This window comes from Sceloporus occidentalis, unplaced genomic scaffold (genome assembly GCF_023333645.1).
Source record: "Sceloporus occidentalis isolate IW3139 unplaced genomic scaffold, rSceOcc1.0.p SCAF_5, whole genome shotgun sequence".
NCBI classification, from domain to species: domain Eukaryota; kingdom Metazoa; phylum Chordata; class Lepidosauria; order Squamata; family Phrynosomatidae; genus Sceloporus; species Sceloporus occidentalis.
In genome coordinates, this window is record NW_028316985.1 from 97,492,865 (window position 1) to 97,508,541 (window position 15,677).

Below are 15,677 nucleotides of genomic sequence, written 5' to 3' on the forward strand. Positions count from 1 at the left end.
CAGGCTAGCCCTGGTGGAACTGGGCCAGCCTATTCACTCCCTCACAGGCCGAAAGATGACAGTTATGGGGGGAGGAATGAAGGGAATGCTATGGATATAGCATATCTTCATTGCAGTAAGGGCTTTGAGAAGATCCCCCATGATATTACTGCAAACAAGCTAGTAAAATCTGGGTTAGACAATACAACTGTTAAGTGGATTTGTAATTGGTTGACTAGCTGAACCCAAAGGCTGATCAGCAATGGCTCTTCATCATCTTGGAGAAAAGTGACCAATGGGGTGCCACATAGTTCTGTCCTGGGCCCAGTGCTGCTCAACATTTTTATCAATGACTTGGATGAAGGAATAGAGGGTATGCTTTTCAAATTTGCAGATGATGCCAAATTAGGAGGAATAGCTAATACCCCAGAGGACAGGATCAAAATTCAAAATAGTCTGGACAGATTAGAAAGCTGGGCCCAAACTTGCAAAGTGAATTTCAACATGGAGAAATGTAAGGGACTACACTTTGGGTGCAAAAATGAAAGATTACGGGCCCATTCCCACTTATGGTTTGATTAGCATCATGATTTGCCCTCGGTCTGATTTGGGGTTCGAATGTAAAAGGTCCCTTGTTCATAGTGGGATCAGTTCTTTTTTGGGGACTTTTGTCATCCCCACTTGGGAGGAGGAGGAGGCGGAGGCCAGTCTGGGGTGCTGGGGAAGTTGTGTCCTGGGAGCCGGGTGACGAGGCAGGGGGCTCCTGGTGAGCATGGCCAGACGCAGCCAGACACCCACCCGGCTGGCCTCATCCCCAGGGGCGTCCCAATTGGGAGGTTTGGCTCTGAGCCATCCCTCTGAGGCTGAGAGAGCGTGACTCACCCGAATCCACACAGTGGGTTTCCAGGGCTGAGTGAGCAAGGTGAGGCCTCCTCTTGCCCTGTCGTGGCTCTCTCCCAGACAGCTCTTTCCCAGGTAACTTCCTATGGAGAGGGGGCGAGGGGAGCTAGGCCAGCCTCTGTTGGGGCTCAGGAGAAGGGAGCCAGGCCAGCCTCGGAAGGAGGATTGCCAGGAGCTGGTGGTGGAGTCGTCAGACCAGCCCCCAGCACCCTCTGTGGCCTCCCTTCAGACTGAGTCCTTCCAGGGGCCCCTGCTGCCTCCACTGCCCCCTTCAGTGCTGCCTCGTCTTCCTCCTCGCCCTTGCATCATCCTCCACCATGGAAACCCACTGGAGGTGACCCTGGGCAAGGCACACTCTCTCAGCCCTGAAGGAGGGCCATGCCATGGTGGAAAAAAAAGGAGGAGGATGACGATGACAAAACGGAGGACAAGACCAGAGAAGATGGAGGCAAGGTCAAAGGATCCAGGAGGAGGAGGTGTACAGAACCCCCCTTTTCTTTAAAAAAAACTTATCACAAAATTGCTAGATTGCTATAGCAACCACTTTGCAAGTGACTGCTTCAACAATAGAGCGATTTTTCAAAGTTTATTTTTTAAACAACAAAAACAACAAAAAAACAGCACTGGGGATGTCTCTGGTGGGGAGGGATGGTGACAGCCTTCTGTCATTCGTCACAATCGATTCTGATCTGGCATTCCCACCTGTTGGAATCTCATCAGAATCGATTACTTGGCAGAATACGGCCAAAAAAGTAGTGTCGGGATACCCCGTGGTTTGTTTTTTTTTTTTTACATTTGCTCTGCTTTTTTCTCACTGGAATCGATCCAATGAGGATCAGAATCGATTTCCAGTGGTTGAGAGTTGATATGATAGCCCTGTTTAAATATTTGAAGGGATGTCATATTGAGGAAGGAGCAAGCTTGTTTTCTGCTAATCCAGAGAACAGGACCTGGAACAATGGATGCAAGCTACAGGAAAAGAGATTCCACCTCAACATTAGGAAGAACTTCCTGACAGTAAGGGCTGTTTGACAGTGGAAAAGACTCCTTCACAATGTGGTTCCTGCATGGCAGGGGGATAGAAAGTTCCTGCATGGCAGGAGGGTTGGACTGGATGGCCTTTGTGGTCTCTTCCAACGTTACAATTCTATGATTCTAGGATTCTATTCACCTCAACATTAGGAAAAACTTCCTGACAGGAAGAGATGTTCGACAGGGGAACACACTCCTTTAGAGTGTGATGGAGTCTCCTTCTTTGGAGGTTTTAGACAGAGGCTGGATGACCATCTGTTGGGGGTGCTTTGATTCTGTGTTCCTGCTTGGCAGGGTGTTGGATTGGATGGCCCTTGTCTCTTCCATATATATGATTCTGTGATTCGAATGTTCTTCTGACTTCCAAAGTGAGATATTGAAAATATACTCTTTCGGTGCTCATATTTTCTGTGTTAACATTTCTTTTGTGACATTGTCTGCCCCCTTTCTTTGAATGACTAAACTATGTGGTCAAATGAAGTTTTAGCTGGCTGCAATGTTAGAAATTTGAGGACTGAAATAAATGTTCATTTGGGGTGCAGAATTCTTATTTAGTGCCAATGGTCTCATTTGCTTCTCTGTCATCGTACCTATGGCCTGTATCTGAACTCTCTTGCAGTGGTTTGTTATTGCAGATGCAATATTAAGACTTAATCACATGGAGACCTATGTGTTTCCATCCTGAAAATGCTTAAAGTGTTGACATCCCAGAAAAGCAAGTAAATTCGATAATGATTATCACACACAGACCACAACAGGTGAAAAGCACATTACTTATGTAAGAAAGTGTGTAGAAAGCAAATTTGGGTTTCAGACAGATGAGGACAAATCCCATTACTAGCTTGGAAATAACTTTTTGCGCATGCACGCACACACATGCTCCAGAGAGGGAAGGGGATCAGGGGGGGAAATATTCTTTGCCCCAGAAGCTGTTTTAGAGGAAGGAAGGCTGAAGTTTCCCTTTGCAAACTCCCATAAAACCACACAGACACACACACACACACACACGAGAGAAAAAGAATGTGGCTGGTCCATAAACTTGCCTTCAACAGGGGCTGAAACTCCCGAATGCCTTCCTTTTTCCAGGGTATATCCTCCATTTCTCCCTCCCGTACAGGAGGAGTTCCAAAAGTCCTCTCTCTGCCCTCACCAGCTGTTCCTTTAGACTTAAGGCTTAGAGGCTGCAACAGGACAAGACCACCTGTGCAATGAAAAGATATGTGTGTGTTGTGTGTATGTCCCTTTAAGAATAAGGCTGCCTCCCTCTCCTCAGCACAGCAAAGGAACCATGGAAAATCTGGGAACAGGGAGAATCCAGCATGTGGTTTTCAGACTGCTGCAATTACATGAAGAAAGTGAATTCGTGAATTAACTGGAAATGAAAACCTGGTATTTTTGCAAAAGTGCCTATTCCTTGAGTTTTTGTTTGGATTCTAACCTGTTTGTGTGCAGCAGCATCTGAAAAGCAATTGTGAAATTGTCCCTCATGACCTGGATGAATCTGCATTGTGACCAGTTTAACCTTCTAATTTTCCCTGTGTGATAAAGTCCTTAGACTTATCTTTTCATGACCACTATTCTCTAGTTGCCCTGCACTGGAAGACATGGAATCTCCACATGCCGCTCCCCTACCCCATGCACTTTTCTGCAGCCAATTGGTGATATTCCCAGTGACTCCATCTGCAAAGCCAATTGTTCACCTCCACTACTCTTTTCTCACATCTTGGACCATGTCCTTGCAATGTCATTGGTTTCCACATGAACCAAAAAGAAGGGGTAATAGTCAGTGGGGTTGAAGAATTTTGTCAGCCTATCATGAATTTTGGCTCTACACCTCTTGAGACATGCAAATCACTGGTTCTGTTTCCTTCAGCAGGGAGTCCCCTACCACCACCACATGTCTCCTTTAAATGGCAGGGGCCGTTACATATGCCGAATCTTCCAAGATCACCTATAATTCTCTGAGGAATGGCACTGTTGCCCTTGTTGTTGTTCCTCATCAATTCTGATAAGGGATAGAGCTTTGAAGTGATTTTATAGCTCCAAACTCAGAATAATCCCTGATCTTTCTACTTCTATGTAGGACATTCCTCCAAATGTGTACCACCTGTGTTTGGGAACTAATATCTTCCTCGTGGACATGCCCTGTGTGTTCCTCATCCAGGACAGTTTGCTCCACTCTGTCTGAGGAAACCTCAGGCTCCCTAATATGCTGAACCTTCTATTCCAACAGTGCAACAAACTTGTATTTGCTGCAGGTGTAACTGCTCACATTCTCTGGCAAAAATACAAATAGACTACAGGTGTTGCAGGTCACTTTAGTAGTCCCCTAACAATTCATATTCAGTAGTCTTGAGTCTGAAACAAAAAATCAAGCTTCTTCTGCTAAACTACCCATTAAATGCCTGTTGGCCTTGCCAAGCTCAATGGACTGAGGCTGTAACTGTATAGACAGCTAGTGGCTGCTAGTTCCTCTCCCAACCAAGTCCCCAAATTACTTCTTCTCCTTCCCAATCTCGCTGAGACCATTTGCTCAGTAGAGCACCTGGGCCTCCAAAAGAACAATAAAAACTAATGAACAAACAAGCAAGCCTCCTGCTTCTCTCAGCTCACACAAGCAAACAGCTTTCCTTTCATTAAATGTATCTAGGAAGTGAAGTGCTCCTCCATTGTTTCTGTACATTTCTTACATTTCTTAGTTCATGTTAGTCCAGTTCTTATAATTTGCAGTCCAGTTTGTTGTTAGTCCAGTTCTTATAACCACAGGAAGATTATTGAGCTGATATCAACTGCTAACAAGCATGCAACCTAACAACGCTCTGTGATCAGGCTTCTCCGCCTTCTGACCACGTGGCAACAGGAAGATATTTGTGATCCGGACAAGAAACAACAATTGAAGTTTGGACCATTTGATCAAACCCTTTTTTATTCTTTCTGTATATGTTTATAATTATTTTCAAAATGATCCAGGTTCCTTTTGTAATCCATAGTCCCAAGCAGTTGACCTTCTTTTCTATTATCAATCCTGATTCTGCATGGAGCAGTTTTTCTTGGGGTTTTTTGTTATATTTTTGTTATGATTTTAGTTTTTCTTTATCTTATAGCCAGAATTTTCTCCAAAGTCATTTAAAATTTGCAATAATTCTTATGCTATCCAGGGGGTCCTCTAAGAAGATGATCAGATCATCTGCATATGCCTTCAGTTTGTAAAGTTGTCCCTTGATTCTAATGCTATTGATATTACTTTTATTTCTAATTGCTCTGTTCAAAACGTCCATTATAGTAATAAACTTTGTAATCATTGTTTTAGCTCTGTCATTTTAAAATATTATAACCCGCTTTGAATCCCATTGTGGGAGAAAGGCAGGATATATATCCTGGAAATTAATCATCATCATCATCATCATCATGGGTGAAAGAGGGCAACCCTATCTAGTTCCTTTATTGATGTTAATTGATTTTATATTTTCTTCATTAACTATAACTTGTGCCGTCTGCTTTCCATATATAGTTTGCTCCATTAATGGAGCCCATTTCCATTCTTAAGATTTCAAGTATAAACTTCCAATTGCCTGTATTGAAAGCTTTTTTGGCATCAGCAAAAATAATGGCCACTTTCTTTTTTCTGGATTCTTTGCATAGCATTCTAACCATCACTCTAATGTTTTCTTTCATCAATCTTCCTGGAACAAAGCCATTCTGATTTTCGTGGATTACTGAATTTAAAATAATTTTCACTCTTTCAGAAAATATACTTGCAAAAATCTTATAATCCACATTTAGTAATGGGGTTGGACTATAATTATGTAGATCTTTTGGATCTTTTCCTTCTTTAGGGATTAAACATACATTTGCATTACTCCATGATTCTGGTCTTTGTTCTTTCATTGCTTCATTTAGCATTTTATGCAGCAGTAAAATAAGTTAATGTTACATTTCTTTGTAATATAATGCCTTGGGCCAGCTCATCTGGGAGCTTTCCCTGACTTGCAGTTCTGTGTTGCTACAGAAATTGGTGCATTAAAAGTTTTTTTGTTGTTCTTCTGAGATTTGAAGTATTTATTATCCATCTAAATAAGATCTCATTTTTTTTACCTTCACATCCAGTTGATTTTTTCTAGTAAACAAATTTCTTCATCATATTCTTGTTTTAAAAACAGGTTAGTGGCACCACTTTACTGCCTCAGCTTAGGGTTGGCTGCAGCCAGCATTGCTATGGTGGCTCTTTGATCCTCTCAGCCACCATCTGCATTGACCAAAAATAACTTCTTAGCCAACACTGGTGGCTGGAAATTGATCCCAAATGAGTGGTGTGTGTGTGTGTGTGTGATTGGAATCATGTTAGGGGTATTATTCCTTTGGATTCACAGCACTGGATGACTGCTCAACCATGAGCTCCTTAGCCAAGCAACCGGTCAGGGTGCCATTATAACCGGAAGTCTTTTCATGTTTTTTTACAAAGGTTCCTAAGCAGTAGTCCTTGAATCTGCAGGAAAACTGTTGAAAAGTTGAGAATATATGTACTTGGCCTTGTAGTCAAATTTATGTTATTCTGACAATCAAAAGATAGCTTTTTTTAAAACTCTGGCACAAACCTGGCACAAACCTCACCACACTCAAGTCCAAACCGAGAAACAAGGTGAATACTGAACCTGACTAAAACTGACACACATGCTACATTCTCAACTACCACAAAATTTTGCACAAATATTTTAAAAAGGAATTATATGTTTCCCTTGACTTAAACAGAATTATGTATATAACATGATTTGCAGAACCACAACAAAAATGTTTCTTCAATGGTCTGTTATGACACCTCTACTACAGTTTTCAAGTGGTCCTGGGTGGAGTGGAGGAGCTTGAGAATCTCTAATTTGAAGATTTATTTTAAAGGGTTTTTTTAAGGAAACATCATTTTCCTGCAGGGGTGGATCTAGCATTAGGCAAATGAGCATTAGACAGAAATTAGGTTAGAAGAAAGAGTTATGCAGAGCTAAAAGAGGCCTATCATCCAATATCTTCTCCATCTTTTCTACTACTGTTAGGCAACAGGGAAAGACACTGTCCAGTAATTCATGTAGAGATGGATTCTACTGCCTGTTTAGTCACATGTTGGCATAGGATTATGATTCACTTCAGCATTCTTCATGGAAGAATGTTCAAATTTGCTTTAAATGCTTCAAATGCAGGGACTTCACAAATGTAAAAGATAGGAAAAAATATTTTATTACCAATTAAATTGTGTTTTATATTTATATTTATATTTATAATGAACTTAAAATAATGGTCATCTAACATCTTCAGATTGCATTAACAACGCCATGTAGAAGTCCCAGTTCAAAGGCTTTGATATCTATACATGTAAAATTATGGAGCTCTTTGCCAAGTCATCTAAAATTTTTAAACATAACAATTAAACATAGATCTTACACAAATATGAGAAAGCAGGTTGGAACAACATGGCTCCCTGAATTTCTTTAAAGTATGGCTCATGCTTTGAAGATGTGACAGGTGTGATTTTAAACAGAGGATCAACAAATGGAAGGATGGCATTTGACCTTTCCATGTTACCACTGTTTTTTTTATAAATTAATCCCATTTGCATTTGTTGCTATAGGAGTTCCTTGAGTTTTGAACCTGGGAGCTGAGGAAGCAGCTGGTGGGACATGGAAAACAGATTTGTGGGGAAGGGGGTAGCTGATCTCTTCCCATGCATTGTCTTCTTCTTCAGATTATATCCTTCTTGCTCTGGTTTGCAAGGAAAAGCAGTTACCAAATATTGAACACATGGTTCATTCTGTGATGAGGACTGTTATGTCTGGTACAAACCCACTGAATACAAAGAAATGTTCCTGTGAATTGAGTAAAAGACAATACTCTCATGGGACAGCCTTATCCACACCAGAACTATGTAAGCTTTCTGATTTATCTGAAAGCATATCGATATATGAAGCAAACCTAGAAATTAAAATTGAAGATTTGCTATTTTTAAATAATAAAATGTAATTGTTTTTACTCTCAGTGACAGTAAAAATTGTCTGTCTTTTGAAGAACTTACACAAATCCCTGTGCTGAACATGTAAGGAGATAAGACTGCAAGAAGCAGTGACATGTGAAGGCAGTTTCCTTTGATTGTAGGTAATGCCCCTCTGTATTGATAATAACTGAAAGATTCCATCTCATATGATTTGGCAGGTAATGAACACCTTTTCTCACCCCTAACACACACACACACACACACACACATACACATGTAGAGAAACTTCCTTTGGATGCCATTTCCCCTTTTCAGGTTCATATCCGTTTCCTACCCAAAATATATTTCTTTAGCTTTAATAAAATGTGTATAAGCCAAAGTTTTAGATCCCCAGACGCCTGGTTAGCTATCATTGCTTCACAATTTATTCTTTGTCTTTTAATATCTCAGCACAGAATAATGATTCTCCAGATGTACCACATTTCAGTGTTTAGGTTGCTAGTTTTCTGCCAAAGACTAAGACATCTTCCATTCTCTTAATATTGCCTCACCTCAGGCTTAGCGTCTGTGCAGATGCTCCGTAATCAGCTGCCAATTTTCAGTTTGGACATTCTGCTACTAAATTAGAGTTTTAAAGGAAGACCAAGAAGAGAAGAGGTGAATTACATCTGAATAATGGCAACTTTTCTTATTTGCAATTTACATTTGATTGAAAATACTATGACTTTGGTCTTAGATGGTACAAATGTAAGATGCATTTCACATTTAGCCACACTGGAAATAGAACACTTTATGTGAGGAAATATCCACCGAAGTTGCATTTAGTCTCAGGAACCAGGAAGGCAGGAAAAAAATATGGCTCCCTTACACATAAAGGTGATATGGAGAAAAAATATATATAACTAGGCTTGATTAAATGAGACAGTGGCGCGTTACACACGTGCCTAAAGTAAGTACCATGTACGTATTAGGGTTGCCCGGGGGTGTCTCTTCCAGATGTCCCCAACCCTAGTACGTACATGGTACGTACAAAATGGCAGTGCCATTCAAACGGGATGGCGCGGACGTGACATCCTCGTGCTGCGCGAGGGTGGCTGGGAAGCCTTTTTCATGGCCCCGGAAGGAGCTCTGAAACGGAGCTACTTCTAGGATTTGTGTCGCTGGCACAGCCTTTATACACTCGTTGGGTGCCCTTGGGGCACGAAGCCCCAAGGACACCCCTTTCCAGGCTGCAGGGAAGCGGCCTTTTGCCGCTTCCCTGCGGCCTGGAAGGCAGTGGATTGGGGCCTCAGAGGGGAAAGGGTCGGATACAGGCCACCCCAAACGGGCGGTCTGTAACGCGCCAGTGTTTCCATTCATTTAAATGACATGCACAAAAGAGAACTTCCTGCTGCTTCACAGAACCACAGAGTGGAAAGGGGCCTCATAAATCAATAACTTTATAGAGTTGGAACCTCTGCACTTCCTGCTCAGTGAAGAAAATAAAGACACTCAAAGAGTGCTCAAAGAGTGATCCACCATCTTCTATAAGATTTAAATAATTCAGAACACTTCTAGCTATTTGATTTCATCGTCACCATTGAGACATTTCTGATGATACAAACTAAAACTATCTTTATATGTTCCCTAAGACCATTAGATCGAGTCTTACTATCAGGTGCAACTGTTCAGACTAAAAATACCTTCAATGTTTCTTCTTAGACCTTGGCTTCAATACTTTGAAGATGTCCTTGGCCTTGGCCATCTTCATTGATCTCATCCAATTCTATCTCCATTCTTATCAACCTAGAATTGGATACTTGGTGAATTTTTATTTGCACGGAATAAAATGAAATGGTTTTGTGATTTGGAAATGTTGGTTCTGTTAAGACAACATAAAATTTCAGGGTTTTTCCTCCCATCACAGTGCTGACTCATGTTAAGATCAACTGCAAGGCCAAGAGCCTTTTCACTGCAATGCTGGCAGGCCAGGTAGCCCTCATTCATTCCTACATAGCTGATCTATCTTTAGTCCCAGAGTCAGAACTTCTCTGGATGTTATTATGTTATTTTCAGCCCTGCTTTCCATTCTCTTGTGATCATGTTCAATTTATTTCTGTATGCTATGGCATTCGTGTTTGATCAACCACAATTTTAATGGGGAGTTGCTTTGCAATTTCATCTAAATAATTAATTCAAATCAGTGGCACAATTGGGAGGGAGGGTGGACAGGTGGTGGGTGTGGCCTGCACTGAATGCATGCTCCCCCTATGCTGTACTCATGCTTGCCATACCTGCACTCCCCCTGTGCTCTCGCCCTGTGCGCCATCCCATCTTTTTCTTCATCAGGAAAGGCTGGGATGGCATTGTCATTGCAAGATATTCATGCCCACCCAGGGCATGTGCAGACTGCAGAAGCACAACGTGCCACCTTTAAAATACCTAGGTTGTTGATCTGCTTATCTGGATTTAAGAAGGACATGGACAGCACTTTCAGTCAGCAAGGCTTTATTGGCGGTAAGGCAAAGCATAATGGTTACCGAGTCCAATTTAATATAAGCACATCATGTGACCTTGATTCCTGCTCTCGCTCTTTCCTCAGAGTGAGTGCAGCTATCTCAGACAGATAACAACTGTGCCTAACCCCTTGTTCTGTTTTCTTTCTGCACCTGCAAAAACTTACTACAAGGTCTGTATACCATGACACCCCTTCATTTTTCCAGGCAGACATTGTTCCTTCATTCCTGTTCTTTTAGAGCTTCAGAGCACAAAGTGGCTTTGTCATAAGATCAACCAGATTGTGTTGTGAGTCACAATACACCAATTAAATCAACCACTTTCCACTGCTTGCCATACATTACAATATTTTATATCTATATGTTTGGTTCGTGATTTTACCCTTTCAGCATTAGCCATATGAATGCATGTTTGATTATCTTCATTGACATATACTGGCTGGTTTATTTGCATATTTAAGTCTTTCAACATTTGTACAAACTAGGTTATCACATAATTCTGAGAGTGCAACAAATTCAGCTTCTGCAGTTGAAATGGATCCTGGACTTCCATTCAACTAGTGAATTTGCAAATGTTAACACCATGCCACTTGTTGATTCTCGTTTCATGGATCCAGTAGAATGCAATTTTAAACAATAGTTCAGTGTACCTTTTAAATATCTAAGCACTCGTTTTACTGTCTGCCAAGCAGGTGTTGTTAGTTTATATTCTAGTCTTCTTAGAATACCTACTGTATAGCACAGGCAATATTGGTCTGGACCACTGTGCTAAATATTATAGGCTCCCAATAGCTGATTGATAAAGATTGGGATCTTAAAATGTTATGTCACCTATAGGCTTAGGGAAGTCTATATTCATGGGGTTTGTACACTTTTACAGTTTTCCATACCAAATTCTTTTAACAACTAAATGATTTTATGCTTCTGATTAAGCAGAAAGCTCCCATCTTCTGTTCTCTGTATTTCAATTCCAAGGTAATGTTTTACTGGTTCTACATCTCTCAGTTGGAATTCTTTTCTAAGCTTGTCTGCAAATTCCCTGATCTGTTCTGTTGTCTTAGCCAATAATAATAATAATAATAATAATAATAATAATAATAATAATTTATATTCTGCTTAATCACTTGGAATCCAAGCGGATTAGACAAATACCATCAACAAAAACTCAAAGAAACATGTACTTATCTCCAGACCCCTTTGTATACAGTATAGACATGGGTCAGCAATGCTCCCTTTGAAACATAGCGCACTAGACAGTCATTCCAGTTCCTAGCTGACTGACAGAGACCATAGATAGCTTTGTTTAGTTTATATACCTGTCCAGGTATTTGAGTTTCAAAACCAGGAGCTTGTTGCATATAGAGTGTCTCCTGCAAATAGCATTCAAATAAGCTGTTGAAATGTCAAAATGATTAACCTCAAAACCATGTAAAGCTGCTAGAAACAAGGCTAAACATACACTTTCTGCTCTTGCAGTTGCAGCAAATGTTTCATCATAATTTATTTCATTTCCTTTGTGTAAACCCTTGTAGTACAAGACATGCTTTGTACTTTGTTTCTCAAGACACTGGTTATGTTTGAATACCCAATGACAAACTATAGCCTTTTGACCCTCAGGTAATTTTGTGAGTGTGATGTTGTTGGTATAGGTAAACCTAATTGTGTCCTTTTTTTTTGTAAGTAATGTTCAAAGAAGAAGGAAGAAGATAGGAAAGTTATTAGAAAGTATAAGTATGTGATAGAAGGTCAGAGCAGTGAGAGAAGGTTAAGGGTGAAGACTTAGTTCAAATGTTGGAGTGAAGGATAAGAGTAAGGAGAAAAGAGGATTAGTAAAAGGGGAAGTGGGAGAAAGGGAAGAGATTAAGAGGTTTTAAGTAGAGAAGGGACAGTGAAGAAAGAAGATGTGATAATGTGAGAAGATCTAAGAAGAGTAACTGATGGAAATAAGAGCAGAAATGCTGAAGACTAGATTATTTTAGGGAAGGTTTGAACATTATATGCTTAATTTGTTAATTTGTATCAATGTATGTAGGATTATATGTTATTTTGTATGTATGTTTAATATGTATGTTTTCCCCCCTTCTAATCCAATAAAAATTTATTGGGGAAAAAAGAACTAACTGCCTTAAGGACATTCATAGGCAAAAATTTGGCAACTTCCTCAATGGCTGCCCCAAGTATATGTGCCACCCTGAAATGGCTTGTTGATACTGTTAAGACAAGAAGGATGGCTTGTTGAGACTGACCATTGAGGGTTAAATGCTATATGCACCTCAAATAAATACAATTTGAGTATGATTAAATTTTGAATAAATGCATTTTGAACATGAATCAACAGTGCAATGAGGCAGCTAAAAAGGCCAATGCAATTTTAGGCTGCATCAATAGAGGTACAGTCTCTAGATCAAAGGAAGTAATAGTGTCACTCTATTTTACTTTGGTCAGTAAAATTTTGTGTCTAGTGCTGGGCACCACAATTCAAAAAGGATGTTGAGAAACTGGAGTGTATCCAAAGGAGGGTGATATTTGAAGGGATGTCATATTGAGGAGGGAGCAAGCTTGTTTTCTGCTGCTCCAGAGACTAGAACATGGAACAATGGAACAGAGATTCAATTAGGAGGAACTTTCTGACAGTAAGGGCAGTTCGACAAGGAAACACATTTCCTTGGAGAGTGGTGGAGTCTCCCTCCTTGGAGGTATTTAAACATAGACTGGATGGCCATTTGTCGGGGGTGCTTTGATTGAAAGTTCCTGCATGGTAGGGGGGTTGGACTGGATGGCCCTTGTGGTCTCTTCCAACTCTGTGATTCTATGATTCTATGTTAGCATGCCTTGCAAAAGAGAAGATTTTTTACAAAGCTAGACTTGTGGGAAGTATACTTTCAGGTATACATCAAAACAGGGGAGGAGTGGAAAATTATTTTTAATTGCCAACTAGGGTCCTTTAAATGTCATGCATTTGGATTGTGTGGGGCTCTAAAGTTTATGCACTTGATCCATGTGCACAGTTGACTCTTTATGATGGTACATTTGGAAAAGAACTGCTCACAGCAGTAAGTTGTTTTGAACACAGATTCATATATCAATGCATGCCTCATCAAAGTGGGAAATTCATCATTGCTGTAACTTTTGTAGATGCCTTGAGTCCCTGTACTGGGAGGAAGTCGGGATATAAATAATATAATTAACAATAATAATGTAGAACTCAAGCAGTGGGAGGTTGTTGTACATAGTTTTCAGTTCATCATCACTTTGAAGCTGAATGATTTCATGTTGTAGGTTATCAGGCACACCAGCTGGTTCCACATTGAATGGTGTAGCAAACATGTTCAGTTCCATCTGTTTAATTTTCAAGTCCTTGAATCTTTCATTAAATGCCTCAATTAGTTTTGCACATGCACAAGCATATTCACGTGTTGTACAACACTTTTGTCTTTCCAGAGTAGGGAAATGTACTATGTTATTCCTTTCGAGTTGCTGCAACCACTATTTGTAAAGCATTGTATGCAATAGTTAAAAGAAGAATTAGACAAATTATTTGATTTGTAAGTTCATTTGGCTGTCTCTAAGTTGACTCTCAATTCTTTTTCAGATCTTACACGTGAACAAGGTGATGTCCATCTTTTTTTATGCAATATTTCTTGCTTATCTCCGTGGCATCCAATCTACCAACATGGATCAAAGGAGTTTACCAGAAGAATCAATAAATTCTCTTATTATAAAACTTATTCAAGCAGACATTTTGAAAAACAAAGTATCGAAGCAGATGGTAGATATCAAAAATAGTATACAAAACACAATGAAGAAAATAGATGCTATTGAGCCAGATATAGATGGCAATGAAAATATGGATTTCCAGCCAATTATGGAAACAGAATTATTGAGGCAACAGAGGCACTACAGCTCCCCCAGGGTCCTCTTGAGTGACAATACCCCATTGGAACCACCACCATTGTATGTTATGGAGGATTACATTGGTAGCTCAGGGGTGATGAACCAAACTTCTCGACGGAGAAGGTTTGCTGAAAACAAGAGCCACCGGGGGGAATATTCTGTGTGTGACAGTGAAAGCCGATGGGTAACGGACAAATCTTCAGCTATTGACATTAGAGGACACCAGGTAACTGTGCTGGGAGAGATCAAAATGGGCCCTTCCCCTGTGAAGCAATATTTTTATGAAACAAAGTGTAAACAAGCAAAACCTGCCAAAAGCGGTTGCCGTGGTATAGATGATAAGCACTGGAACTCCCAGTGCAAAACATCCCAAACGTTTGTACGAGCATTGACTTCAGAAAACAACAAACTTGTAGCCTGGAGATGGATAAGAATAGACACCTCTTGTGTATGTGCATTGTCCCGGAAAATTGGACGAACATAGGTCTTCATTCTTCTGTCATATAACTTATTATGTCTAAATTATATGATATGCATGTAGCATATAAATGTTTCTATTATTTTATATATTATAAGTTGTCCTTATTTATTAAAATCCAGCAAACAACAAGATAAATGTATCTATATCTATATATAGACAGATATCAATATAAATAGATAAATAGATAGGTAATATGCTTTCTCTCATTAAATAACCATCAAGCATGGATGTTTCCCATTGACAAGCAACCTTTCTCATTAGTGCTTGCATCTTCTGTTCTTTCCCAGCATTTCATAAACTGCCTGTACAATTTTTGTGTAGTCAGCATTTCTATTGTCAAGCCACTGACCACTGAGTAAAGCTGTTAAAAGTAATTGGATCAAGTAAGTTGGTGAGATTTTTATATGTGTTTTATCTCCCCTTTTGTGTGTCTATGTGTATAATTGTGAAACCTTCATATCAGAAATTAAGCCATTTAGCCTGCAGCTAATGTGAATAATTCCATCCACCGGCTAGCAATAAAACACATTTTTGTACTGTGAGGCAATTTTGACATTAGAGTTCTAGGGTGGTTCCCAACTTCTAAAAGTTACTATTCCAAAACCACTGCTAATAAGCTTTCACTGTAAGGTGTTGCTTTTTTTAAAAAAAGTACATTTGATTTGGTAACTCTTTTTAAAGCTGCCAAAGCTTTTTTTTAGAAGACTAGGGGGAAAAAAATCTCCAGATTTCATTTGGTGACTTTAAACAGACTGTAACCCATCTGAAGACTGATTGAATACCTCTGTCCAGATCTGCTCAGGGTATAGGCAGCAATCCTTTATATACTTACCTCTGAGTAAGACCCATGCAGCTTACATCTGAACAGACTTGGGTAGGCTGAAATCCTGTATGCAACACAAGGATTATATACACCAAC

The 15,677-nt window shown here is 40.0% G+C and overlaps 1 protein-coding gene across 6 annotated transcripts in view; it reads left to right on the forward strand.

Annotated features, from left to right (window-relative positions):
- The window catches only part of LOC149312542 (neurotrophin-3-like), a 123,398-nt gene extending 108,112 nt beyond the window's left edge, over positions 1–15,286 (forward strand). For all 6 annotated transcript variants that reach the window (XM_089524845.1, XM_089524844.1, XM_089524849.1 and 3 more), the window contains one exon: positions 13,976–15,286. In XM_089524845.1, the coding sequence (XP_089380971.1) occupies positions 13,997–14,761 (765 nt within the window). In that variant the 5' untranslated portion in view covers positions 13,976–13,996 and the 3' untranslated portion in view covers positions 14,762–15,286. The remainder of the gene's footprint in view (positions 1–13,975) is intronic.
- The last annotated feature ends 391 nt before the right edge of the window (positions 15,287–15,677 follow it).